The sequence below is a fragment of the Geospiza fortis genome, unplaced genomic scaffold (genome assembly GCF_000277835.1).
Source record: "Geospiza fortis unplaced genomic scaffold, GeoFor_1.0 scaffold40, whole genome shotgun sequence".
NCBI lineage: Eukaryota > Metazoa > Chordata > Aves > Passeriformes > Thraupidae > Geospiza > Geospiza fortis.
In genome coordinates, this window is record NW_005054297.1 from 1,911,249 (window position 1) to 1,936,642 (window position 25,394).

Genomic DNA, 25,394 nt, shown 5'->3' on the forward strand with positions numbered 1-25,394 from the left:
ACAGAGCCTTCACATGAAACACTAGAAAAAACATTTTAATCCATTTGCCATTTAGTTTATTTTGCAATATGTACTTACTCATCATAAACATCCTCTGTATCCATCCTACGATAGTATTTAGAGAGTTTTACAGCAAAAATTATGGCAGGAATTAGAAACATTGAAGAGCCTCCCAAACCAAACCAGAAGGTATTCTGAAATAAAAGCAATAGAAAAATCAAGGAAAAAAGGTCATGGAGAAAACTAATCAGGAAAGTACTGAACCCCTGCCTGATATTCTAACCATTGTTACCAAAAGAACACAGCAGAAATTAGTTCTTGCAAATTTTTGTCAAAATATGAGTGTCCAGCACTTTCTTATGGTGCTTCATAACTTGCAAACTGCAGCCGTGTTTGTGTAACTAATTTCATTATTATACAGTTGAACTGAGTTATCACCTGGTGTTAAAATTATGATTTTTCAAATTTGATTTGTATTGGCTGGAGGCATTTTGACTTCCAAGTGACTCAGCTAAGGTTTACCATCAGGGAAATCATGGCCCATCTCTCACCAGAGGGGTAATGGCTCCACAAAGGAGAACAGAAGCTCTGTAAGCTCTGAGCTAATCAATAAGTATAACATAGACTGGGAGGTTTTCATGGTTAAGCATTACCAAAATTACACATTTCACAGTTGAGCATTACCAAGGCCAGAGTGTTTTGGCTTTGGCTGATTACATGTATTACTAGTAGTGGGATTAGGATCTGATTAAAGTGCCATAAAGCTAAGTAGTTTAGGAGGCCTTTTAGGTACCTCCCAGGCACATGGTGTCTTACTTTAATATAAGCTGTCTTCTTTCCAAGTCCTTTTATCAAGATGAAAAAGCCAGTATTTCCCTTCTATCCTGCTACAAATCATGCCCAGTGTCTCCAACATACAGAAATTAATCAAGATCTGTCTGCTACAAGTCTAGAGATAAAAACTTATTCAGTTTTTCTAGATTTCAGGAAAGATACCTGAAAAAGTTTTTGCTTGGTATTTTCTACTTGCTTCCTGCCCACACCTCACCCTTGTAAGTTAGCAACAATTACAGATGAAGCTTCAGATCTTTATGCTTTTCCATTTTCCATTTCAATGTGTTTCAGAATCTGTTACTTTTACAGAATTCTTGCTAATAGAAGCTTAAGTTTACTGAAAATTCAGAAAGTCCAGCACTGGTTTGTCTTTGGACTTGAACATTCTCCTTGCATAACTTTTTGTGTGATATTTTATTATCTTACTTTGGAATAGTTGAGCCAGAATAATTAAACACAGATGTATATTGAAAGAATTTTCCCCTTGATGCCCCAATTCTGAGTAAAAAAATGTTTCTTACCACAGAATCAGCTATGTAGCTGCATAAAAAAATATCTACTGCTGTATCTATCACATTGGCAATAGGCTTGCATGCAGCTACTTCCATTGATATCTGAAAAAAAATTAAATTACAGTTTTAAGTATCTAACAGAATAAAATAATCTCTAAACTTTCTTAAGTTATAGTGTACTAAATTGTTATGTCTTACCCTATCCAAATTCAAAATAAATAACAGTAGGATATGCTACCAACTGAAAGTCTTTTAAACATCAGCTTACTTTCTCAAAGGCTGCAGCTGAAGAGAGCAAAATAAAACAAGACACTAACAACATCAATTTGAACTATGCAGGGTCAGGTTGAGTGAAGTACTGGCAAAAATGGTAGATTTCAGGCTAGCCCTGAAAATGATACCATTAAATTTGCACTTCATTCCAACCAACACAACTCATCATTTCCATCCTGTAAATGCAACAAAACTATAGGAGACTGATTTTCCCACTCACAGTAAGTACAAATGTATTAAAACCCGAAATGATAAAACACACTATCAAAGTAACATTATTATTATTGTCATCATTATTATTGATTTTATTACTAATATACTGTTTAGCTTTCTTATTTTTAAGCACAGCTTCTCTCAATAAAGTAAATGCACCTTACCGACTCCTTGACCCACTCAGTGTACTGCTCAAAGTAGCCAATTATGGTGTCCATGTACTTTTTTGTCTCCTAGGACCAGATCAAAGAGAACAAAGGCAAATTAACCTCTAGCTCTGTGACATCATAAATTAAAATGTACTTTAATCAAATGGAGCTTACCTGGACAATAACTTGGGAAGCATTGTTATTTATGAGATCCTGGGCAGCATTAACAGCACTAATGACATTTTTCACCTTAACCTGGACAGGAAGAGATGGTGTTTAATATAAACAAATCCCCTTCGGGCTGTTGCAATGCTCTATGGCCACTGCCAGGAACCTATTCTCTTGATAAACCAGTGTCACTGTCTTGTCAAAACCTGACAAAAAATGCATTTACAGACAGAACATGAGCCTGCCTAAGGATTCATGATCATCTCAATATTGTCTCATTCTGAAAAAGGATGAGTCAGTGGTTATGATGTGGTATCTCTTCCTGGAACCTACATAACTAATTTGTATACTAGGATAGGTTTTATGTTCCACTCTCTTTCCTTAAATCAATGTCTATATATACAGTACAGACACACAAATTGCACAGAAAGAGAACAGTGGGCCATGTACCATCACAACAACTCTTGATGACTGAAGAGGATTCTGTACGGCCAGAATATGCCTCTAACTACCTGAAGGACCGAGATATTTTTTCACAACCCCATAAATTCTCTCACAGAACACACACAAAGGACAATGTAAACAGAGCCTGAAAATGTAGAGATGTTTCCTAAATATACTTTAGAGTCAAACATCATGCCTTTCTTATCAACACCTTACATCATGGCTTCTTCCCTCCTCACCCAGTTTCAAATGACAGATTCTAATAGATACTTAGCTGCTCTGCTGCTGTGGATGGGTGAAAACTGTAATGGAAGCACTAAGGCAGGTATGGCCCATAAAGCTGCTGAGACTATGACTATGCTACTGGAGTGGCTGCATTCTTGCTACCACAGCCAAGGCAGGCTGGTGGCTGAAAGCTTTCCTTCCAGGAAAGCAATCACCCTGCTGCTCACTCTCTGGCAGAGTGAAGCCAGCTGGTCTCACTGTGGTGCAGGCACTACTTAGAGGGGAAATGTGAGCTGCCCTGGGAAAGCCTCTCTACAGATCCAGCATCCTAGAGCAAGGCTGATGGTGCAGAAGCAGGAGCATAACCAGTAAAACCTAAAGAAACAGACCCCAGTGGGAGCTGGGCATGGAACAAAAGCTGGTTAAGGATGTGAATCACACAGCTCTCTTATGTCAGTTATACTTTTGCATTGTGTTTTGTGGTTGTTCCCCCCAAGGTTCTGCTTTCAAGGATTCTAGAAAAGAAATCCCTACATTCTGAAAAAAATTAATAACACACTATATAGACTGGTACTGAAGCCTACTTTATCGCCTGACAGTTCAGGTTACAATTCATATTCCCAAACCATCCCAAATTTTCTTTTTATTTTCCTTTACTCAGAAGAGAGCTCTAAATCCTTATTACTTCCTCAATGCATTACAATCTCTTGCAATAATGGAACAGCTAGAAATAGAAGAAAACTGTACTGAAAATACATGCCCTGCACATGTGGCAGAAGGATTTAAAACATAAAAACGTTCCTGTTGCCAGAAAGAAAAGCTTACCATAAGTTCAGATGATGTCCTCTTCAGTAACCTAATGCTCTGATTTAAAGTGCTCTATTGGAAAAGAGGGAAGAAAAAAAAGCTTGAAGTACTTATTATAGGTAAGAGTCCACCTGTTTTAACCTTATATTCATGCTTTGATCTTCTACACATTATTTTGTTGTTAGTATTACACATCACATTGTATACAACAGTAACAACAGCTGCACCAAAATTAATACATTTTGGGTTTAATCACTGAATCAGTACTTCACCAACAGCACTGATTTAACTAAAGTTAGATGCAATAAATTAAGTAAGACTGGAGGGAAGATGGAACAGTTAAACTCAGACCCAAATGTTCAGAGAATTCTATATTGTGCAATTTCTGAAGGGAAAAAGCACTTACCCTAGCTTTAACATATTTCTTGACAGTCAGTTTTGTAAAAGAAAAAAGAGATGAGAATAATTAGGAGTTAATTAGGAAAGAACAGCATAGAATCAGAGTGGACCAGAAGACCCAGTATTTTTCTGTAAGTGATACAGACACACAATATCAGATGCTAGGACAAACTAAAAGTCTTCATGATATGTGGAGGGAAAAGCAACACCTAACATGCAGGAGAGTCGCAGCTTGTCACTGCACAAGACAAGTGTCAAAATCAGGCAAAAGCAGCTCTTTTGGATCTTTCACAGCATCAATAAAAAAGATTTTGGCTTTACATTCTACTCCCAGGAGTTTCCAATTCCAATACAGTTAGGTGATTGCTAACTCCAAGAAATAGTGTCAAAGTGATAATGGCTTTTATTACTGAAGACCACTGACAAGCCAAAAAAGAAAATGAGTGATTATGGGGGTTTTAGGGCTTAAGAGTTTCGTAAGGCTCTCCCCTGCTTCTTCTTCTATTCATACATAATCACAAATAGCTATAGAAAAAAATGGAGAGAAGGCCATTATTTTAGACAGCATTATAAAACAGCATTTTAAGTAAGAAAACTTACTAACTTATTAAACATACTTTAGCCAGATTACTCCTCATTGACACAACTTGTGCTTACAGAAGTCCAGCTTTCTAACCTCTTGAAGATATTTAGAGATTTGCATTTTCTACAAGGATGTTTCAGTATTGCTTTAATGTTTTACCATAGCTTGCTCCAGTGGAACAACTTGCTGGTTATGAATCATTCGAATGTTGTTTGCATGTCCTTTTAAGGCGTTTTCCAGGGCTCCTTTTGGCTGCAAAAAAATGCAATTACACACTATTGTTCAATAATCTCAAAGCTTTCCAACAAAGCAAAAAACAATGAAAGTTACACATCCACTCCAGAACAGTTGATGCTAAAAATGGGGTATGACAAACTGAGTTCCTCAATACAAAGAGGGGGAAAAAAAATCACTGTATTAATAATTCAAACCTAGAAACCAAACCAGATATACTACCTTGCTTATCTGGCTATAACATTATCAGGACAGATTTAACTGAAGAGAATTTTCACATGATGCACTAAGTCATTTTAAATACAGAAGAGTGAGCACATCTCCCTTGAACTCACCACAAACTTGACTGCAGAACCCTGCAGCACTGCACCCCAGCTGGGACAAGCATCTCCCAGTGATGGGTACTTGCTTTTGGTTTGGAAATGTGGACATCACCCTGAGGCACACTCTGCTTTATGAGGGGCACAGAATTTTAAGTATTTTCAGCCAGTCACTTGGAAAGGCACCTGTGAAGGGTATTTCCTATTTTTGTGGCTCCCACCTTCCAGCCAGATGTGAGTTTCTGCTCTGATTTTCAAGTCCAAATGCTTGTCTGGAGCTCATGCCCATTGCCAAATACTGTAAGATTTGGTTTTATTCTCAGATATAAACTTATTTTCCATTTCCTTTTGGTGGCAAAACCATTTGGTTTCCTGCATACACACTGAATACACACTGCTAACTCCATTTTGGATGTGTAACAATCAGTGCTCAGAGATCTGCTTTGGACGTGCAGACCTCAGTGCTCAGAGATGTGTTTGCTTCCTGTGAAGTGTTCATGTGAGCACTCAGCTGGGTCACTGAGCAGTTTCAGGATGCTTCATCTCCTGTACTGAGTGACTTCATTTACCTAACTCCACATGTTGGTTGTATTGCTTCCTCCTCCATACCCTGACCCCTTGGTTTGATCCAGGTTTTATTCCATTTGCTCCTTTCAGTCAAAAAAGCTACATTCAGTTTTGTGTCAGGTGCCAAAAGATGCAAACTAGACACTCAAAATTAATTAATTCCGTAAGTTTTTAGGGGGTTTTTGATTGGTTCTAAGAGCTATCACTAGTAAAAAACTGAGATAATAAAATATCATTGGAAACCAGTACCACTTTTTAAAATAATCTAACTTTTATAATACATTGTATTATTGGAGTTTTGGCCTCTTTTTAAAAGACATTTAACAGATTACATGAAATAGCAGCTAAAGGAAGAAATAAAAACATACACTGTAACAGTGAACACATTTACTTATTTACACAATTCTTTCTTTCATATGAAGAAATTACTCTATCTGATCTATTCTTAATTCTGAAGCTTCCTTGAGAGTCTTCTACAAAAAAAAAAGTGAAAGCAACCTACCAGCACAATGCACTTTTCTTTATGGAACTATGCTTGAAGAACCACAGCTCTCACTTAAACCCAGAGCTGTCTAACCTTGACATGAGTGCATGAGTGGCAGGAAAACCCTTCACCCAACAAAAAACCCAGCAACATGCATGACTGAATGATGTAAGACATAGAGCAAATAGAGCAGGAGCCTCCCCTAGTGCCCTCCTCCATTAGAGGAGGGATTGATATCTGATATATTCCACACAAGGTGGTCTCACTCTGCTGTGTCCCTCAGTGATCCAAGCAATTGCACATGTGCAACTTAACTCTTCCTCCTGCACTGCAGCGCAGGAAATCTGTCTTGGGCTCATTCAAACCATGACCCTCATTCTGAAAAGTGAGTATGACCTGACCTGGACATGCATAACGAACAGTCACTGAATCAACTGAACAGTCACTGTCAACACAGATCTGGGCCACTTGCAGATTCATTTGTGGGCCATGTTGTAGCAATACCCTCTGACCATTGTCCTGCATTCAAAAAGCCCTTCAGATAAGACAGTTTCTTTTGTGCATTTTCCCTCCACAATGGAGCTCCAGTTCTCATTACAGTCCTTACAGGCTGCCACAGTATTAATTCTGCATCTAACCAATTTTTCTTCTAACTGGGACCCTAAAATGTAATAGGAAATACTGAAATGGAGCATTCCCCTCACTGCTCAAGCAAAGAGTGGAATTTAAGAAAATACATTTTCAAAGCATAAAAGAATACACAAAAATCAATAATTAGCAACATTTAATATACAGTTCATATGCAACACTGTCTTTCAATAATTTTCCTTACATGACATTGCAGAATGTGAGTAAATGTTTGAAGTACAAAAATTCTCCCATAAAAAGTCTACCTTGCTATGCATTTATACTTACGTGGTATATAAATTATATATTTTATGTATTATTGTATTGCTGAATTGGACTTACCAGCTGGTCTGCTCTCGCTTCTAAATCATTAGCAAATGAGAGAAGATCAACCTTGGTAACACTTTTATTGATCTGAAACAAGATGTGAGCAGTAAGAAAAGGAGTATGGTGCTATTTTATTTACAGACAGTTTGCATTTAACTATATCATCTAGTCTGTCTACTCTTTATCTTTTTATTTATTAACTTAAACTTCTTAAGTGCTTTTTTCCTCAATTTGTATGAGCCCCCAAAATATGGTGTTTCACACATAAGCAGATTTTTCTGTTTTGCCCATTGGTAAATAAACATTTTATTGTAAGTTTTGTCCCAGTCATATCTGTAGTTGACTGCAGTCTCACCTCTGTCAAATATGCTGAAAAGTCTATTCCATCTATTCCTGAAGAGCTGAAATTCAGAAGATTCTCCTTCCCAATTTCATCCAGCAGAATGATTTTGCTGAGGTTTATCTGAATGTGTTCAATTTTAAGTGCTACATCTTCTGTATACTGAGAGAGAAACAAAAGAAAGTACAAAAGTAGTTTGCAACCAGCACATATTCTGCTATAGCCCCTTGCTATAGCATCCTGTGCTTTTGCTGACTCCTCATTTCCATGAAGAAGCACACATTGATTTTTTGCTCATATCAGTTTACTTCAATGAAGTTGAACAGAATCCACCAGGCCATGTTCTAACCTGCCTTTGTCTCTTTCATACCAACAGATTACTTGCCTTCTATTCTGTTTTAACTAACATCCCCCCAGGAAATGTTATCCTTTAAGAATGTTAAGTTCTACCCCTGGCCCTCAGTAAGGAAACCTAGAGAACTCAGTATCTCAGTTGTGGCCAGGACAGATACTGTTTGCCACAGGACTGGATGAGACTCCTCTAAATCCCTTCAGTGGTGACTAAAGGTGATTGGCTATTTATTGTTACCTGAACCTTTCTGCACTGCACTCAAACCATGTTACCTGCACTGCCTGCAGAGCTATAGCTGGGGAATCTGAAAATTTGACTTCTTTTGCAGCCTCCTCCATTAGTCCATTGTGGAAACTCAAAATAACTTTCCCTCTTAGTGACTCTGCCTTGTTCATTTTCATTATCTATCATTTGGGGCAGGGACTGTATCTATTAGGTGGGCACAGCACCTGGCAGAATGGAACATGTATCCCCAAGGGGTTGCTGTAATGAAGACAGATATAACAGGCAACCTCAAAATTAGTACAGACCTGTAATGACAGTGCAGTCATATAACATTACAGCTTAACTGAAAAGACTATTTTACCCCAACTACTTCCAACCAAACCAGAATAATTCTTAGAACCAAGGTATATAATATCCTGGATCAACATAAATCTCACTGGAATCAGAGGATAACACACCCACACACAGGTGTTTATATAAAAAGAAAACTGTCACTGAACACCACAAGCAGTCTTCCACACAAGTTTCAACATTAAAACAAACATTACTATCAGCTCATAAAAAAAAGCACATCAGAAAATCCTCCCTGGCCCTGGGACTGGTAAAAAATATCTTATTTGTAAATCAACTTCTTCAGATTAGCTTTGACAGCTCTTGCCTCCCTGTAGGATGTTTTGTGTGTAAAAACCAAAATCCCATAAAAAACACAGACATGCTATATGGCGTTTCAAGAGCCAACATCCTTCAGAATCATGCACTCATTCCTGGTTTCTTTACTTACCATACTAATATTTAAAAGCTCATTGATATTAAACAGATGTTCTAGGTGAAGGGAAGTATAAATTCCTTTGTTTTCCTTGCAATCACTGAAAGAATAAAAATACACAGATCAGCCTAAGAACCACCTTGAGGACCAAGTATTAACAGAATGATTAAAAATGTTTTCTTATTCTAAGAAAATCAGTCCTTTAGAAAACAAATACTGATTACATTTTTTGAAGCTCAGTCAAGAAGTGATTAACAATTTCTGAAAGATGCAAAGCATTTTATCAATTAGCTTGACTAATACTGTCATACAGTAGCATGCTGACTATCTCTAGTAACTCAGATATATGGAACAAATGGAACAAATGGGTTTTGCTTGAGAATCACTAGAATCAGAATGTCTTCTGGAACATGTGCAATATTTTGATGTGCCCGAAATATGAAGCATAGAAGATACCACAAAACCAGTATGTATAAATTGAATGAAATAAAAAATAGTTAAATATGAACTGAATTAAATCTTATTCATAACTCTAATACCTGTACACTTTCTCAAAAGTCAAGTTAACATTCGGATTTTTAAAGATGATGCCAGCAAGATAGTTTTTCCAGTGCTTATTTAGTAAGTAAGGTGTATCCAAAACCTAGAAAACAAAATCCAGTAATGTCACTATAATTCCAAGTTTCTTTATGTATTTATTCATATGTGGTCTTTTGACACATAACCACATCTAAGCTTATCACCCACTAAGGAAAATACAAACAAAACCAGTGAATTCAAACTCTCTGGAGCATAAAGTGAATATTAAAGCTCCCCATTACCAAGGAACAACTGAATCAGAAAAAATCTGTCTCCAAAGGAAGAAAAGGTGCAGTATGAACACTGGAAAGCAAATTAAACAAGAAAGGATGAATGTCTCTATTTGGTTTGTAAGGAGCAAGTAAAACCAAATCCAAATTCACTTTAAGTGTCCTATCAAAATGAAATGCCCTACAGAACAATAACAAGAACTTTGGGAGTCATGGGGATTCTATTAATTGTTTAATAACATGAATAACCTCACCTTGAATAAATTTTTATCTTCAAAGGGCTCACAGACCAATTTTTCTACATTTCCGCCTGTGACAAAAGTGAGCACCACTACAATCATCAGCACCCAGGAGAAAAGAAAACTGAATCCAACACCACTGAAAAAGAAGTTGAGTAAGTTTTTGCTTTATAAGAACACGTTGTGTATACATATATATACATACTTGGGGCAACAGTGAAGCTAACACTTAGCAGCTATGACAGAAATATGAAAACTTATTGACGGTTGAAATAGTTCTGTTTTCCAAATATGTTCTTGCCCTCTGAAACATCTTAAATGTTTCTGCCCTGTAAAGTCTTCACCTAAAATGCATTTGAAACATTAGCACCTGGGCATGCAAACTGTTTTAAGAATGACATTTAAGGGACACAAAACCATACAATTTTCTTTTTTGAATTCAACTCTCTTGTGGTCTCAAAAAAGTTTTAGACTTTCAGATACAATCTTCTCCTGCACCCAGCAGAGATGACATTAAACCACTCCTAGGCACTTTCCAACCCCAAACATTCAGAAGCACTCTCAGAAGATCAAGTGTTTCTTGTCTCCTTGCATGGCTTTTTTTGAAACTTTGAACAAATGTTCCAAGTCTACTAGAAAGTTATGAATTTCCTCAGTTTTTGCATTTTCCAAAGGGACTTGCACAGAAATTCACTGGCCACAGCACTTGCCTTATAATGTTAAATTCAGGTTTTATCCTTCAGCTCTGATCCTCAATGAAAGAAAAACTCCAAATCCCCAAGTCCCTCCATGTTAAGTGTGTGAGATCAATATTTACTTCTATTCTCAGCACATACACCTAGGTAACAAACCAAATTCTTTTCATATCTATGTCCTTCAAAAACTCAACCAAACCAACTTTCTACCCTTATTTTCTTTTTCTGGTAAGTGAAACTTACGCCATGAGAAAGTTTCCTCCAGTGTTGGAGATACAGCCCCTGGTTGTTGGAGAAGCATGTTTATCATACCCACAGGTGCCACACAGCAATCCAAGGTAGTAAAAGACCAGAATCAGGACCAACATGCAGCACAGAATGAGACAACCCAGCCACCTAAGGAATAAAAGATAAAGTTCTTGGTTATTTTCACATGAAGAACACACTGGAGACCTTCAGGAGACATCATGCAATACCATATTCCCAAATGTCCCACTCATGGTTCCGTTTGAGCAACCAGTGTCAGCAAAGATACACATATTTGCCACACTAGCATGTATTTTGGACCAGCCTGTTTTGACAGGCCTGGATTGCAGTCAGCTGCTACTGAAGGACTGGGGGACACCCAGCACAGGAACAAGGTGTTCTCTGGGTAAAGCAGGTGAACTGTACTGAAGCATCCAAGTGCTCCAAGTGCAGCAAACAATTATTCAAAGCAGATGTTTATCAGCAATTTATTCATGAATAAGTGGAGAAATTTATGAATGTGGACTGGCCATTGGTCGTGAAGTACAGAGTTGCTGTTACTGTGAGGCTTACTAACAATTTTGCACACTGTGCTAGGCTTGTAATTGTAAATAAATATGTTTAAGGATGTAAAAACCTAGGCTTTATGTGTCTGTGCTGGACTGCTTTCAACGCATGGAACAGTTAATGGAACTTGATCAGGAGAAAAATCTTGGATAGGAAATGAACTTTCATTTTTATTAATTACATCATGTAACAGTTCTATGTGTCCAAGTATTTGGAGCATATCCATTTATTCACACATTACATATCTATCCTTTCATTCTCTCCCAATGCCCTCTGCACTTCTTTTTCCCTTCTGTTGTCACCTCTTCAGTTTTTATTTTTTAAGTTTCCTTTTCTCTTCCCTGTACTTTTGTAGAGAAAAATCTGTAAAAGAATTATTGCAATGAACATGCATGGCAAATAAAAAGAAAACTATGAATGCTAACAGGCATATTTATGAAAGGATACCTATTAAGAAGTACAAATAATGCACCTGTAATTAAGAAAGGAATAGATAGAAAGTAATTTGGGCAGCTACAGGCTTATTGGTTTCATTTGTAATTGAAGTACTGTTAGGTTAGGTTTGACAAACCAGGTATTTAAGTGCCATATAGATGAGATGTATTCTCCTGTAGCAGAATAAAACAATATATTTGATTAAATGCAGTATGAGCTTCAATGAAATTATCAATAAATTTGTCAAATTAAGGCTCACCACAAAAGCTATCAGATAAGAAATGGGCTAAAGGTAAGATTCCAAGCAAGGTTCTAAAAGTTCTGTTTTCTATTCACTTTCATTTATAAATGCATTAAAGCCAGCAACACACATTCTGTAGCACTGAAACCAATTATGGCACAAACACAGAAACAAATATTGATTATAAAGTCAACTAAATATCAAACAAAATCTAGAGAGAATTTAATGAGCTTGTGGACAGAAATTACTAAATCTGGACAAAGATAGATGGTATGAAATGAAAAGTTTTACAAGTCAAAATAGGAGCTTACTCAACTGTAAGAAACACAAAAGTCTTGATAAGTATGTTTTTCTCAAGGTACAATCAATCACAAAGACCAGCAGGGACAAGCACAGGTTCATGAGGATTTATAAGGTGTGAAGCAGAATCCCTGCTACTCCTGCACTGCACTACAAAAGGTGCAGCAACAATGGATTGGCTCCAAGGCCTCTCTGGTCCTCTGCCCTCACAATTCACCAGCAACTCAATGGAAACAAGACTTAGATAAAAGGTCACCCTGGCATTATGAAATAATCCAGGGTTCCTTTGGGTGTTACGACTTTGACATCCACCTGTATCTATCCTTCCTGAAAAAGACCTGAAGGTCTACAGAGCAGAAACCACCTCTTGCTCTGTGGTGAAACAAGAGGTGGTTATTGATCCAGTTACTGATTATACAATCCAGTTATTGATTAGCTGTGCTTTTTGCTTTTATCAAAATGCCACTACCAAACAGCTCCTTTATCCATCTTTCTTTCACTGTGCTCGTCGTTACCCATTTACTTTCCTTTACAGAACATAAAAATAATACAAAGTATTAACAACAGGTAGCACTTCAGTCCTGCCCTCCTTCTTGTACATACCTGTAGAAATCATACTGCTCCACTAGTGGAAAATAATCTTGAACATATGCCTCACTCTGCGTAAGATGCACCATCAAATCTGCTAAAATCTTCTGAACAGGGAGCGCTCTTGTGAAGGTAGTAATATTTGAACCAATGGATTCCAGCACACTTTTGATGTCTAAAAGAACAAACATATTTCACTGTTACAGATCCTTAGAGGAAATTTACATTCCATATATGCATTATAAAATGTTATTAAGCCATTTGCCACATGAAACAAGCAAGCCATGAAGACAAGTGTGAGGAAAACACAAGCAGGCAACAAAAGCATGAAGCTTTGAAGTAGCACAACAGCATTTCAAAATGCACACTTTGTTTTAGCATTCAGTTTAATGATTCAAGATGCAGACATTGAGCCAGAGATCTTCCTCTTTCCTCTCATTATAATGAATGTGTCACTTTTTATCTAGCCAACCTAAATCTTGCTTTTCATGCAATATTGCAAACGTCAACACTCAGCAAGACATTTAGCCACCAAGTCTACAAAGGAGAAGAACAGACTCTATTTAAACTCCATGTCTTGGGAATACAACACTGTGACAGAAATTGGAGCGCCTAGATTGAGAATCTATACTAGTCATTTTCAATCTTATTAAAGAGATTACTTAAATGAACTCATCCCAATTAGTTAGCAACACTCCAAAGTAACAATCCATTAAGCCATTTTCCCCTCAGATTATGCCCTAAGATGCTACCTTCTACTTACAGTTTTAATAGACACAATTGAGAGATACAAAGACATGATTAATTCACTTATCATACATATTGTCTCTGTGTAAAATGCAGTTTCTCTACACTCTTCCCTTCCTTCAACTGGAAACGTACTTGAAAAAGCAGGATGTGTAACTACAGGTTGTAATTTTGTGGTAGGCAATACTTCCTTCTTTCTCAAAACACAACCGGACAAGCCTTTGTCTGTTTGATGATTACTCCTCAAATTCAACCATTTAATAAATCACAGTTGTTTTAGAAGTTTACAGATAAATGCATTTTTTTTCTAATAAACCTATTTATTTTATTTGCTTTTGTAACTCAAATTTAGTTTTTATACAAACAAAGCCCCAACAATTTATAAATAGATAAATTATGATGCTTTGTCTGTGTTTACACATCTCAGATATGGAAAATGAGTAAGTCTGCCCTAGATTTCCTAACGAAAAGTATAATATCAGTTTTAGAAAACTGGCTCATTACAGGCAAGTTCACACAGTACACTATGCTAAAATGTATACTGTGCTACATTTTGCCCAGGAGGGGAAGAAAAAAAAAAAACAAACCAGAAAAACTTACAAGGAACAGCTGTTTATATATAATGCAGAACAGGTCCACAATGCAAGAATGAAAATTAAAACAGATTAGTATACATATGCTATACTACCATACAGGTACAGGCAAAGAGCAGAAAGGGTAAAGCCTAAGTAACAAAACAACTGAGACACCATTTCAGTTATCCTTAAGGCGTATTTTGACTTTCACTTCACCATCTACCACATTTTAATTCAGCAGCAGGAGGGGGTCAGCTTTCCTAACATCACACTCCTAAATATGTCACAAACACATCGGTCAAAGAAAATTAGCTTTAGCATCAATGTGAAGTGAGGATCACGAGATTTCTCATTACTTGAGCAGTAAAAAGCCTAACAGATAAAACTCCACAATAAAATACCACCTGGTCTATTTTTAGATTTAATTTAGAGTCCTCCTCATGCCACAGTTGCTTTCTATGTTTTTTTCCCCCTCTGGCACCAAATTTCAAAAAAATAGTTAAGTTTCACATTTCCATTTTTAATGATATTTAGCCCTAAAAATATATTACCAATAAAAGAAAACAAAAACATTAAACAAAGTGAAAAGATAGTTTGTGCTCACCTGATAAAATGTTCCTGGTTTGATTCACTACCAAGTCTGGAGTATCATTAAAGGCTGCATAACCCTAAGAAAAACAGGTGAAAAAATTATGGCATGTTTCTCCTTGTCAAATTGTTTGCACGTTTTTTTCCTTTTATTTAAGGATCAAAAGGACACGCTAAAACGTATATGGCAATACTAAGAAAAATATGGTTTTATCACTCCATATTAGAAAAGGTAAAAGCAAAACTCTAAATATATTTCAGATATAGTTTGGTCTCCAGAATATTCCTTGGGGGGAAAAAAATCTATATTTAAATACACATGAATCAGTCACAGATCTCAAACTTTGCTGCCTGTCAGATCTTATAGCTCATCTAAAAGCCAAAAACACACATATGAAGATTCATAAAGTGAAAGGAGTTACTCTGTACCAGCCTAACACCTCCTGTTTCCAAGTCTGTGCCTTCTGAACATGAAATCCAAATTACAAACAATGAAATCCAATTGTCTCTAAAGACATTGCAATGCCTTCTTCAGTGAGAAGGGGAAAGAAGGGGTCCACACTATGGGGACCAAGCTCAGCAGCTCATTTGGACAGAAAGGGGAAACTGTTACAGCAGATACTTGAAGCCTGACTCCCTGTAAGCCTGATCATGCAGGAAGGGGTCTCAACCCCTACACACAGCCTTTGGTTTCACAAAGTGCCTTCTAGTCCTAGCACATGTTTTCAGATTCCTAGTTTTTTCAACCTCTCAAACTAAGCCATTCTTTTCCGAGGTGAAAATCATAGATTTTTTGTGTAAAGTTTTGCAAAATTACTAAGAGCCATTACACTTGGTCCATCGTACCAGATGTTAAATATGCACATAAGAATTTGAAATAAATATAGATATAAATATTTCAAGATAGCTGAAATACAATAAAACTAATTAGGAGACCATGGATTATTTTATTTCTTTAGTTTGAACCAAAAAGTAGAGAGCATGCTACGGGATCTGTGTTTCTGCCTTTTCATTTTTTAAGAACTGTTCTTTCAAGCAGACAACTTGTGAAACACTTTAGATTTGTATTATCCTGGAGATATAAAGCACTGCATTCATACTTTCAAGTGTTAAATCCTGGCCAAACCATGAAGCAGGTTGAGGTGGCAACAAAAGAATTCTGCTTGAGAAACCAAGAGGAGTCAAGTGATACACATATCCCAGTTTATTCATTAAGAGTTTAAAAATCTGTCAAGAAACATACCTTTTGAACCAGACTAGAAAGGTCTATTTTAAGGACATCATTGATCCTTGCAAGCTGCAAGCTCACACCTGGCAACTGGGAAGGAAAAACATGCCTGAGTCACATTGAAGTAGCAGTTTTGCTAATTCAGTAAATATTTCAAAGTTAGGAGAGAGGGTAAAGAAACTAAAGTGGTAGAGAATCTTCCTAAACACTTGTGAAACCTTTGCTGTACAAAAGCAAAGCTTAACCCTCAGCATTTTCGGAAGGGCAGATTATTTCACTGCCCAGAGCAGCACTTGAACATAGCTGCTTGACACACATTTTATCCTTTTCTACACAGAGGAATGAAAAGGGTGACTGGAATTACCTAGAAATACAGAAAAATGGAAGGTCACTTATCTCAGAAGTGACAGCACACACCAAGCCACTGAATGCCAGACATACTACTGGGCTTACTCTCACTTTGAGAGTCTGAAAAGTATTATTAAAAGATCTTACCCCGCTAAAATTGGCATTGATGTTCAGCTGAGCTAACGAATTCCTGATGATGTTGCAAGTTGAGGCAGCCTGCGCTGCATTGCAGGCAGAGTCATTGAGGGTGTTGCTCAGGTGCATTTTAACATCTGTCAAGTTTGCATGAAGTCTCTCTGTTCCCTCCTGCAAAACCTCTACAGAGACACTCACATTTTCTAGTGCTTCCTTTGTTTCTCTGATGGCTGCAAAGATGTGAAAATTTTTTTTGTTAGAAAGCAGCCTATAGGTACAGACATGAAGAGAAAGTGTACATGCATAAATCATACAATCATCTTAAAAATATTGATTTAATTACTGCCTCCTTCCCAGAAAAATCCTAGCACAGAAAATTCTAACACAGAACATGTACTTATTGCATACAAAAATATACCACTTGTGCTTTTCTACAGAGAAAGTAATGTGCTCAGCTTACTTTTATTGGTATTTCATCCACTTCCCTCTCTTCTACTGTTTCCCTACCTCTCCTTCCTCAGTGGTTTCAGTAAAGAAATTTAATGCTCAGTCATTAGAAACTAAAAGCCCATATCCATCAAATTGTATTCTCAGTATTTTCCTTATAATCCAACTCACAAATCACACAGCTGCAAGAAGAAAGGTAAGGAGATCATGTAGCATCAACCAAGCACTAGTGAGTGTTCCACACTGCCTGGCTTTAGATTCCATCCCAATCAAAACACCAAACAAAAGAAAATTAAAAGAATCCCAAACACTAAGCAAGTGTTCAGTAAACAAAGAACCACACAAACACAACTAAGAATAAACAAAGTTACAGAAACAAAGTGCACTTCACACCACACAAGGTTTTATTGTGGTTTTTACCTTTGATAGCCCTTTCCACTTTGACTTCAAGAAAAATAAGAGAAATAAAGCAAAAAGAAAGGAGAATGATGACAAGTGAATGAGAGCGAATTCATGGGTAAAAAAAACCAAACCAAAACCAAAGTGACTCAAGTTCATGGATGCTTTCCCTTTCCTCTGTAAGCTGTATCTGATTCATGAAAAAAGAAGCCTTAAATGGAAAAATAATAAAGGAATATTTTCTCTAAAAAGAGAAAGAACTAAGAATGATCAATGCCAAACTCAAAGATATAATGAAGAAATGCTGGCTAACACTCTCGTAATAATCTTGGCAGTGTACATGAAAAAATCCCTGACTAATCTGAAAATAACTATGGCTACAATATTTATGCAACTCTAAAAGGACAGCTTTCCTAGTTTCCTTTATATTCAACAGACAGGGACAGCAATTTGGAGCAAAAAATTCAGATTTCATCCCAATTCAATGACTCCCAAAACTAAGTATCAACAACAGCACGCAAATTTTGATTTAGGTTTTAAATGTATTTATCAATCTTAAGATGTGTGAAATCCTCTGTTTAAAAGAAATATCCAGGCATGTAGAAGAATGGTAAGTTGACTCACAGTATTGCACAAAGCTATCCCATGCTGTGCCTGTTTTACCATGGCAACAGAATATTATACAACAACATGTACATCTTTACCTCCTGCCATTGTCAGAGCTGCATCAAGCGCAGGACGCACTTCTTTTCCCAGCTGTTCCTGAACTCTGGTTCCAAGCACAGGTCCAACATCTGTAGTATGGAGAGATAAAAATAACCAACACATCATACACTAGCTCAATTTAAACTACCTGCTATCAGACTCTTTACTTAACAAATACATATATTATGTATATACATATATATATACATATATGTATGCTTATATATATATATATTATACATACAACTTCATTGATACATACATATACATATGAATAAATATACATGAATTATTGAAATTTTTTTAAGGCCTGACAGTCAGAGCTTAAGTGACAGAAGGTAATGCAAAGACACAGTTCTGCTTTAGCTAGCTATAGATTTATAAATGAAAGAAGTAAATCAAAATATGGTGGAAAATATTCATTAACACTTGACCACAGTGGTAAAGACACACAAGAGTTTCAACAAACTCCACAATATGTATTTCATTGCATTTACTACTTTTTTGGGAACAGGATTTTTTCCACAATTTATCTTCAAGTGGCCCAGCATCTGGACAGGAATTTTGTGGCACAGCCTTTCACTACACACTATGTTTTATATTGCAAGAGAAACTAAGAAGTGGATTCTTTTCCTTTCTCCTGTTCCTCACGTGTCCAGCAACATCAAGGTCACCCCCAAGCCAGCCCTGCTGAAATCCCTTAAGCTCATTAAGCCCCTGTACCCTCATGCAGAACATCCAGCATGGACACCACAGCCCCAGCTGCCCTCACCTCCAAACCCTCCAGTCTCCCTGCCCACAAACAAATGAACCTTGGTTCAGCAAAGCAAAAGAGAAACGCTGAGCAGAGCTGGGTGAAACATTCTGATGTGACACATCCTTTAGGTGATCACCAGGTCCTCTCCATTTTCAGATCACAGTAAACTGATTTTTCAGTTGTTTTCCTTTTGATGAGATGGAATACTGCCTGGTACAGAAGCATCCCTTACTGTCAGCAATATCATGTCTGGCTTGGGATGAGAACTTGGTCTACCAAGTATTAAACACTTTTCCACATTTCCTTAAGGTAGGCAAACTGAACTCATCTACAGTTCTCTGGAGATTCCTACTACTGTTGATTTCCTTAGGAAAAAATCCTTCTGCACCCAGTTGTCAATATAATTAATTGTGATATTTCAAGAAAATAAAAGCTATCTTTATTGGATGATTCTCTCATCACAGACCCCACAGGATCGGTTAACTAACATTACAAATTTTTCTTGAGAACAAATAAACATTTAATTTGAAATTTCACTTTGGAGTGGCTGGGAAGCTTCAAGCTAACACTTGAAATACAAACATCAATTTTTTATTATTACTGTTATTATTATCATAGACTTACAGATTACATCTATTTTTTAGACCAGAGTGTTCCTGATGAGAATTAAGTAGGAAGACTACTTACCTACTGCTACTACTACTTTCACAGGCATATTCAATGTGCAATAAAGCCTCACATAGACAAGACTCATTAACCTCAGGGTTGGCTGAATTGAAAACTACTTTTAATATACATTTTAAACCTACACAGAAGCAGAGATTCTGGACATGAGAATCAATTTATTATAAGTGGCACAATGCCACAGCTGCAGAGTTTGATCCCAGCAACAATCCCTCAATCCAACAATGAAACCCATATGCATTTATAAACACCTGGCACACAATGCACCTTGAATCATTGTGTTTACTGATTATGGTCAGTCCTTTCTATTGGGAATTTTGGAAAGTGAATCTTAAATTACAAAAAAAAAAGTCAGTTTTCTGGTTGGTTTTGTTTACTGAGAGCTTTAAATATTATGCCTCATATTGTAACTGTGCTGAAGGGGAAAGTGCAGCAGTTCTAATTCAAATTTTATCTCCTGCTCTTCAACTGCTTGTTCTGAAATGGCAAATACATTAAGCAGCTTTAGAAAGAAGATAAGCTTATAACTCAACTCCTATCTGAAGAGAGGACAAAGGTAGAACAAGAAAAATAAACAGAGATCTCTCTCACTGGAACTATCACAACTGTTAGTAGCTCTGTTCCTTGATATTTGGCTCCAATTTTAAGACCTGAGGACAAATATTCCAAAATATTATAAAACTGAAAAGGAAAATAAAATATTAGCCTGACTTATTGGATAATAATTTAATAAAATACTTTTATTTCAGGAAATACTATGCATTATACCAGCTCTGAGACATTTTATGTGAAAAGGATTTTAGTCTCATTTACCACTAAGAACAGTACTTCTATTTGAAAACCGTATTCTCATAAATGAAATTTCACTTTGCACTATGAGCTAATTACATTATCTTACTGAAGCTTTTAAATATACATTGCTAATCCCCTTTAAATAAAAATACTTACTATTTAGGTCAGACAATGCTTTATCCTTAGTTGTGTTGTACTGGTTCACCAAGTAGTCAATTTGCTGAGAAGAAAATGATTAAAAAACTATTAAAGGAACTGAAAAAAGTAACACTTTTTAATGTGTCAAATAATCACTCTGAAACAATCAAAATATGCGTGCAAACCCCTCCAAACACTGGCCTTCTACTGTTTTCAACTAACCAAGTATTTTATTTGCTTAACAGAACTGCACATAAAGACAGTGTTTGATTGGAAAATCTACTTAATTGGAAGAGCTCTGTGGTCAATGATTCACCTCAGAAATATTAACTAACAGCCACAGTGGCCTTAGGGAGGCTTCAAGACAGTGAGGCCAATAAGGCTTTCCATGTCTTCAACTCTGTTACTTGATTTTCTCTGGCATGAGTTCCTCCTTCATGGAAAGGTGTGGCACTGATGTGGTGGCAATTTTGAAACAATTCACCAAGCCAATGGATTTGTGTTTGGGCAGCCCCTCAGAGCTTCTCTCGTGGAAAGAAGTCGGCTGCTCTGTCTTAATACAAGTAGTTTTCCTTAACCCCAGGTGGATTTGGCCCAGTCTCAACTTGAGCTCTACCAAAACACCATAACAATGCAGACCAGCAACTCAGTTACCACCAAATCTTGGGTTTGGAGGAAAAGCTAACAACGAACCATCCCAAATGGAAAAATTACACTAACTTTGAAAAGACATTATTGGTTTCTGCATGCTTAAAATAATGCATTCTACCCCAATAAAGCTAAAGTGGTGTAATGGTTAAAACACTTGAGAAATGGATTTCTAATTTTAAGCATGATTCAAACGTGTATAAAAGTATATCTGGTTTGCAGTCTCAAACTTTCTGTGAAATAAAAAAAGACAAAAATCCACCCTCGAAACAACCTATTGAATCAGTGAATCTAATTAAATGACAAAATAAGGAGTGGATCTCCTTCTTCTAACAGGAGAAAAAAAAATTGAGAACTTCTTACTGAGAAGGCTGTAGGTATATTTTTGCTTATTTATTATTTTGGTCTACCTAGCTTAACCAAAGACTAAAATTTTGCAGGGCTACAGGTCTCAAAGGTTTTGCATTGTCCCCAGCAATGTCCCAGACAACGGTGATTCTATATAACTAATAGTGTTATTGCTCAATACTCACAGTCTGCAAATCTCCTGTGACATGAACTCTTAACACAGGACTTCTTTTTCAAATCCTCTTATATGCTGTACACACCTCATACTGATGAGTCAAGGACATCAGTTCGAATTTCAGAGCTTTACAGACAATTAGTTGGATACTAGAACTTTTTGCAAAAAACTGTAGCTCTTCTCCTTTCCTCAAGAAGTTCTTACAAATGTGTGTGTATACATGACATTCAAGCACCTTGTCTGACAAAATGACTCATGAAGTACAGCTGATGACTGCATTAACACAGAGTCTAAAAAAGAAAAGGTAATAATACCACACTGAAACTAAAAAACTACTAAGTGGGACTTTGACTAACCTCTGGCAGAAGTGTTCAAGTTCTGACACTTTTAAATTTAATTATTAAGTGTTTTTATTAACATTTTAGCTAGTGTCTATTTTCTTTTCCTCTATTAAAGTAGTTTCTTCTACATAACAGATTTTCTCCTCTGAAGTTCTCGATTGTCAGAACACTGTCAAGGGGACCCTGGTGGTTTCTGATGTGACTGTAGTGATCCTTCTGTGCCCAGCATCAGTTCCAGACTAACCAAAAGCACTCTGTTTCAAGAGGGATTATTGGCATGACCTCCACTTCTTGCCATATACCTCCAGCACCCATCTATCACAACACCACATACAAACAAGTTTGGGGAACAACTCCAGATAGGAAAACATTTGAGGTCTCTCCCAAGATGTCTCCTGTTCTCACATAGCCCTGGTCAGCAGAAAAGCACACCAGAATTACTGTGACTGTGATGCTACCACACTTGTGGATTCCACATAACTGCATGAATTCCACCTGTTTCTAATTTATCAGTCACATGGAAGTAAAACAGATTAATAAAATTTAATTCAAATAATTAAAACTAATGAAAACCAAGGCAATAGAAATGTCAGACTTTTTTTGCCCCCTACAAATTCATTAAGAATTGAAATTGCACATGCCCATAGAACTATGCCCAAAATACAAGGAAACAAGAAAGAGCAACAAGGAATCCAAGTTTCATGTCATACTTTTTTTTAATGCTTTCCTTTTAAAACCTTTTTCCCCAAATTATTTATCTTCTGCTTGTGATTTACACTAGTTCAGTAGGAGGAAAAGGGCCTAGAAGCATCAGAGCAGCTAACTCCCAAAGTGCAGCTCAGAAGTTGTTCAAGCAATGCTGATCCATCAGGGTAACTCCCAAGCACTTACTGCTGTGTGAAAACATCTTACCTTGCACCATTTATTCTACTTAGTGAGACTGACATACAAAAAAATATAGAAAATACTGCAGGTATACAGAAAGAAGTAATGAATTATTTTCTGCAGTATTTCTTATGTATACATCTTCCCTCCCACCCTCATTCCCCATAAAAAAAGTTCTTTACCGCTGGAGTGTCGTTAAGGAAAATTTTCAGATCTTTAAAATTACTGTTAACCAGTTTCTTTGCTCCTCGGACTTGGTTAGTTAAATGCTGGTTGGCAGCATATGCACAGAGCACTCCAACACTACAAAAAATATAGACAACAGATATTTGTTAGTGTAAGTGCATATTCTAACATAAGACAGAATCAAAAAATTATAGCCAAAAAAAGTCAATATTATCAAAAGAAAGAAAGGTCTCCATAAATTTCTACAGGTTCTCACATACACCATGAAGCAGACTGTAAGACTGAGCCAAAAGGGCCAATACTGTAGTACTAATTCAAAAAAAATAAAGGAAAAGCAATCTTACCCCAAAGTCTTCTGAAGTTATTAATGTACAACCACTACCCCATTTGCATGGGTACTGTCAGAAAATGTGTATATAGCCTAAGTAAATTGTTTGAGACTTAGAAACATTAGGTTCTTTTACAAGTAGCATTAACCTTGACACAGCTACAAGCAAATGCTTGCCAGTTAACTGTGAAAAGCAGTATTTTTCATTTGATGACTTCAGCAAGGTTTATTCATAATAACACAATTTATTTACATAATTGCATAGATCAGTCAATAGCACACAAATAGTCCACATTAATGCTAAAATAATATGCATTTCCTGATACTGAAATAGAAGGTGGAAAGTGAGCTAGACTTCTTGTCAGCACTGCTGATGATTATTTTCTATTTGATCACTCTTCATTGTAAAATTCTCACTATGACATGGCAGATCTGCACAAACAGTAAGTTAAAAGGCAATTAAAGGCCCCATGAGAGACTTCAAAGATCTCTTATCATACATGAACCTGAGTTTTTTGTTTAGCTTAGGTGTAAAACACACTTAAAGAGAAGGATGACTTTTAGACATTTCACATTCCCAACAGCTAACTTTGCAGACAAGTACCAGAAAAGTCAAGAGTAACCACCAGAGTGGTAACAGCATCAAAACCAGGCTGCCTACAAACCCATCTGATGGGCTAAGCACTAACTCTGAGATTTAACCAGCAGAAAGCTGAGATGCACTCACCACAGGGCAGACACTGCCTTGAGGCCACAGTCAGGTGTGCTACAGGCAATTCCTCGTTGGCACATTTGATAAATCTCTTACTTTGTACTGCAGCTCAATACTAGAGAGGCAGTACCCTGAAAGGCCACTATGGACACCGAAACACAGGGGAAGGGAATCCCTAACACAAATGGCACTGTGCTCCTGCCCAACTGTCAAACATCCTAAGCTGGGGTGTCAAGAAGACTTAGACACTAGTATTTTTAAATCAGACTTACAGAAACACTAATCCAGGCTCTCTATGGGGAAAAAGACACATGCTAAGTGTAACTCTTGCCCCAAAGAACATGCATTCAAAGGCAGCCATAATACAGCCACATAAATGAAATGATGGAGAGCTAACAGGTACCTAAAATAACATGACCTGTGTATCCTGGCAAGACAGGAGCAAACACCCTGATTTATGATGCTCATCTCCTTCTTCAGTGAATCAATACCAAACCTTCATCTTTATTTTGCTTTTCCTACTTTAGCTTTTCCAAACAATGTAAAGGCTTGTTCTCCTCATAAAAGTGGTCATATGTGCAAGAACTTGTTGCTCTGGAAAATACTTTCTAAAGGAAAATTCTAATTTCAATTTCAAAGCAGCTCACAGGGAGAAATGGAAGGACTATATGCTACAGGTCAGATCTATTAGGATGATTTCTTTCAGTATCCAAAAATACTCATGACAGGATGACAGAGACTGACATAAAGTGGTTGCTTCTCTACTCAAAATTTCACAGCTATGTCTTCAAAAATGGCTGTTAATTAAGCTCCCAGAAGTCACAAAGGGACACATACATTTATCCTCCTCCTTAACCTACAGCAAATGGCATAGTTTCATTGCCACTATGACCTACACTCAAGCAGACACTATTATCACTACTCTCAAGGACTGAGAACTCAGAATGCCTAAATACCAAGGAACTGAGTAACTTTCAATTGAAACCATTCTATAATTCTATGACAAGCATAGTAAACTGTTTAATTGTGAATACAGGCAATATATTATTTCTTTTCACTCTACTGTGATGGTAATTGCTATCAAAATATTTTTAGCTTTTCTTTGTTAATGAGAAGACAAACAATCTCAAGCTATCAGGAAAAGCAAACATGTATATTGCTCTGAGGGTCAGAGTTTATGACCACATCCTCATTCTTTAGACAGACAGCATTTATATCCTTTGGATTCTATGCTCAGAGATCAGAAAGGTCAATTGGAG

The 25,394-nt window shown here is 36.8% G+C and overlaps 1 protein-coding gene across 10 annotated transcripts in view; it reads right to left on the reverse strand.

Annotated features, from left to right (window-relative positions):
• The window catches only part of PROM1 (prominin 1), a 61,315-nt gene that overhangs the window by 4,882 nt on the left and 31,039 nt on the right, over positions 1 to 25,394 (reverse strand). For 4 of the 10 annotated variants that reach the window (XR_004082580.1, XM_031063762.1, XM_031063865.1 and 1 more), the window contains 21 exons: positions 23,092 to 23,212; positions 20,531 to 20,594; positions 18,141 to 18,230; positions 16,603 to 16,820; positions 16,123 to 16,197; positions 14,896 to 14,959; positions 14,317 to 14,325; positions 12,985 to 13,144; positions 10,836 to 10,988; positions 9,913 to 10,036; positions 9,389 to 9,492; positions 8,865 to 8,949; positions 7,522 to 7,668; positions 7,182 to 7,253; positions 4,767 to 4,859; positions 4,032 to 4,049; positions 3,644 to 3,697; positions 2,156 to 2,236; positions 1,997 to 2,065; positions 1,356 to 1,448; positions 79 to 194 (listed from right to left, as the gene is read on the reverse strand). Coding sequence is in view for 9 of the 10 variants with exons in the window: in XM_031063762.1 (XP_030919622.1) it covers positions 79 to 194; positions 1,356 to 1,448; positions 1,997 to 2,065; positions 2,156 to 2,236; positions 3,644 to 3,697; positions 4,032 to 4,049; positions 4,767 to 4,859; positions 7,182 to 7,253; positions 7,522 to 7,668; positions 8,865 to 8,949; positions 9,389 to 9,492; positions 9,913 to 10,036; positions 10,836 to 10,988; positions 12,985 to 13,144; positions 14,317 to 14,325; positions 14,896 to 14,959; positions 16,123 to 16,197; positions 16,603 to 16,820; positions 18,141 to 18,230; positions 20,531 to 20,594; positions 23,092 to 23,212 (2,010 nt within the window). In the remaining variant the exon portion in view is untranslated. The remainder of the gene's footprint in view (positions 1 to 78; positions 195 to 1,355; positions 1,449 to 1,996; positions 2,066 to 2,155; positions 2,237 to 3,643; positions 3,698 to 4,031; positions 4,050 to 4,766; positions 4,860 to 7,181; positions 7,254 to 7,521; positions 7,669 to 8,864; positions 8,950 to 9,388; positions 9,493 to 9,912; positions 10,037 to 10,835; positions 10,989 to 12,984; positions 13,145 to 14,316; positions 14,326 to 14,895; positions 14,960 to 16,122; positions 16,198 to 16,602; positions 16,821 to 18,140; positions 18,231 to 20,530; positions 20,595 to 23,091; positions 23,213 to 25,394) is intronic. The other 6 variants (XM_031063708.1, XM_005415423.3, XM_014308532.2 and 3 more) reach the window with 3 other exon arrangements.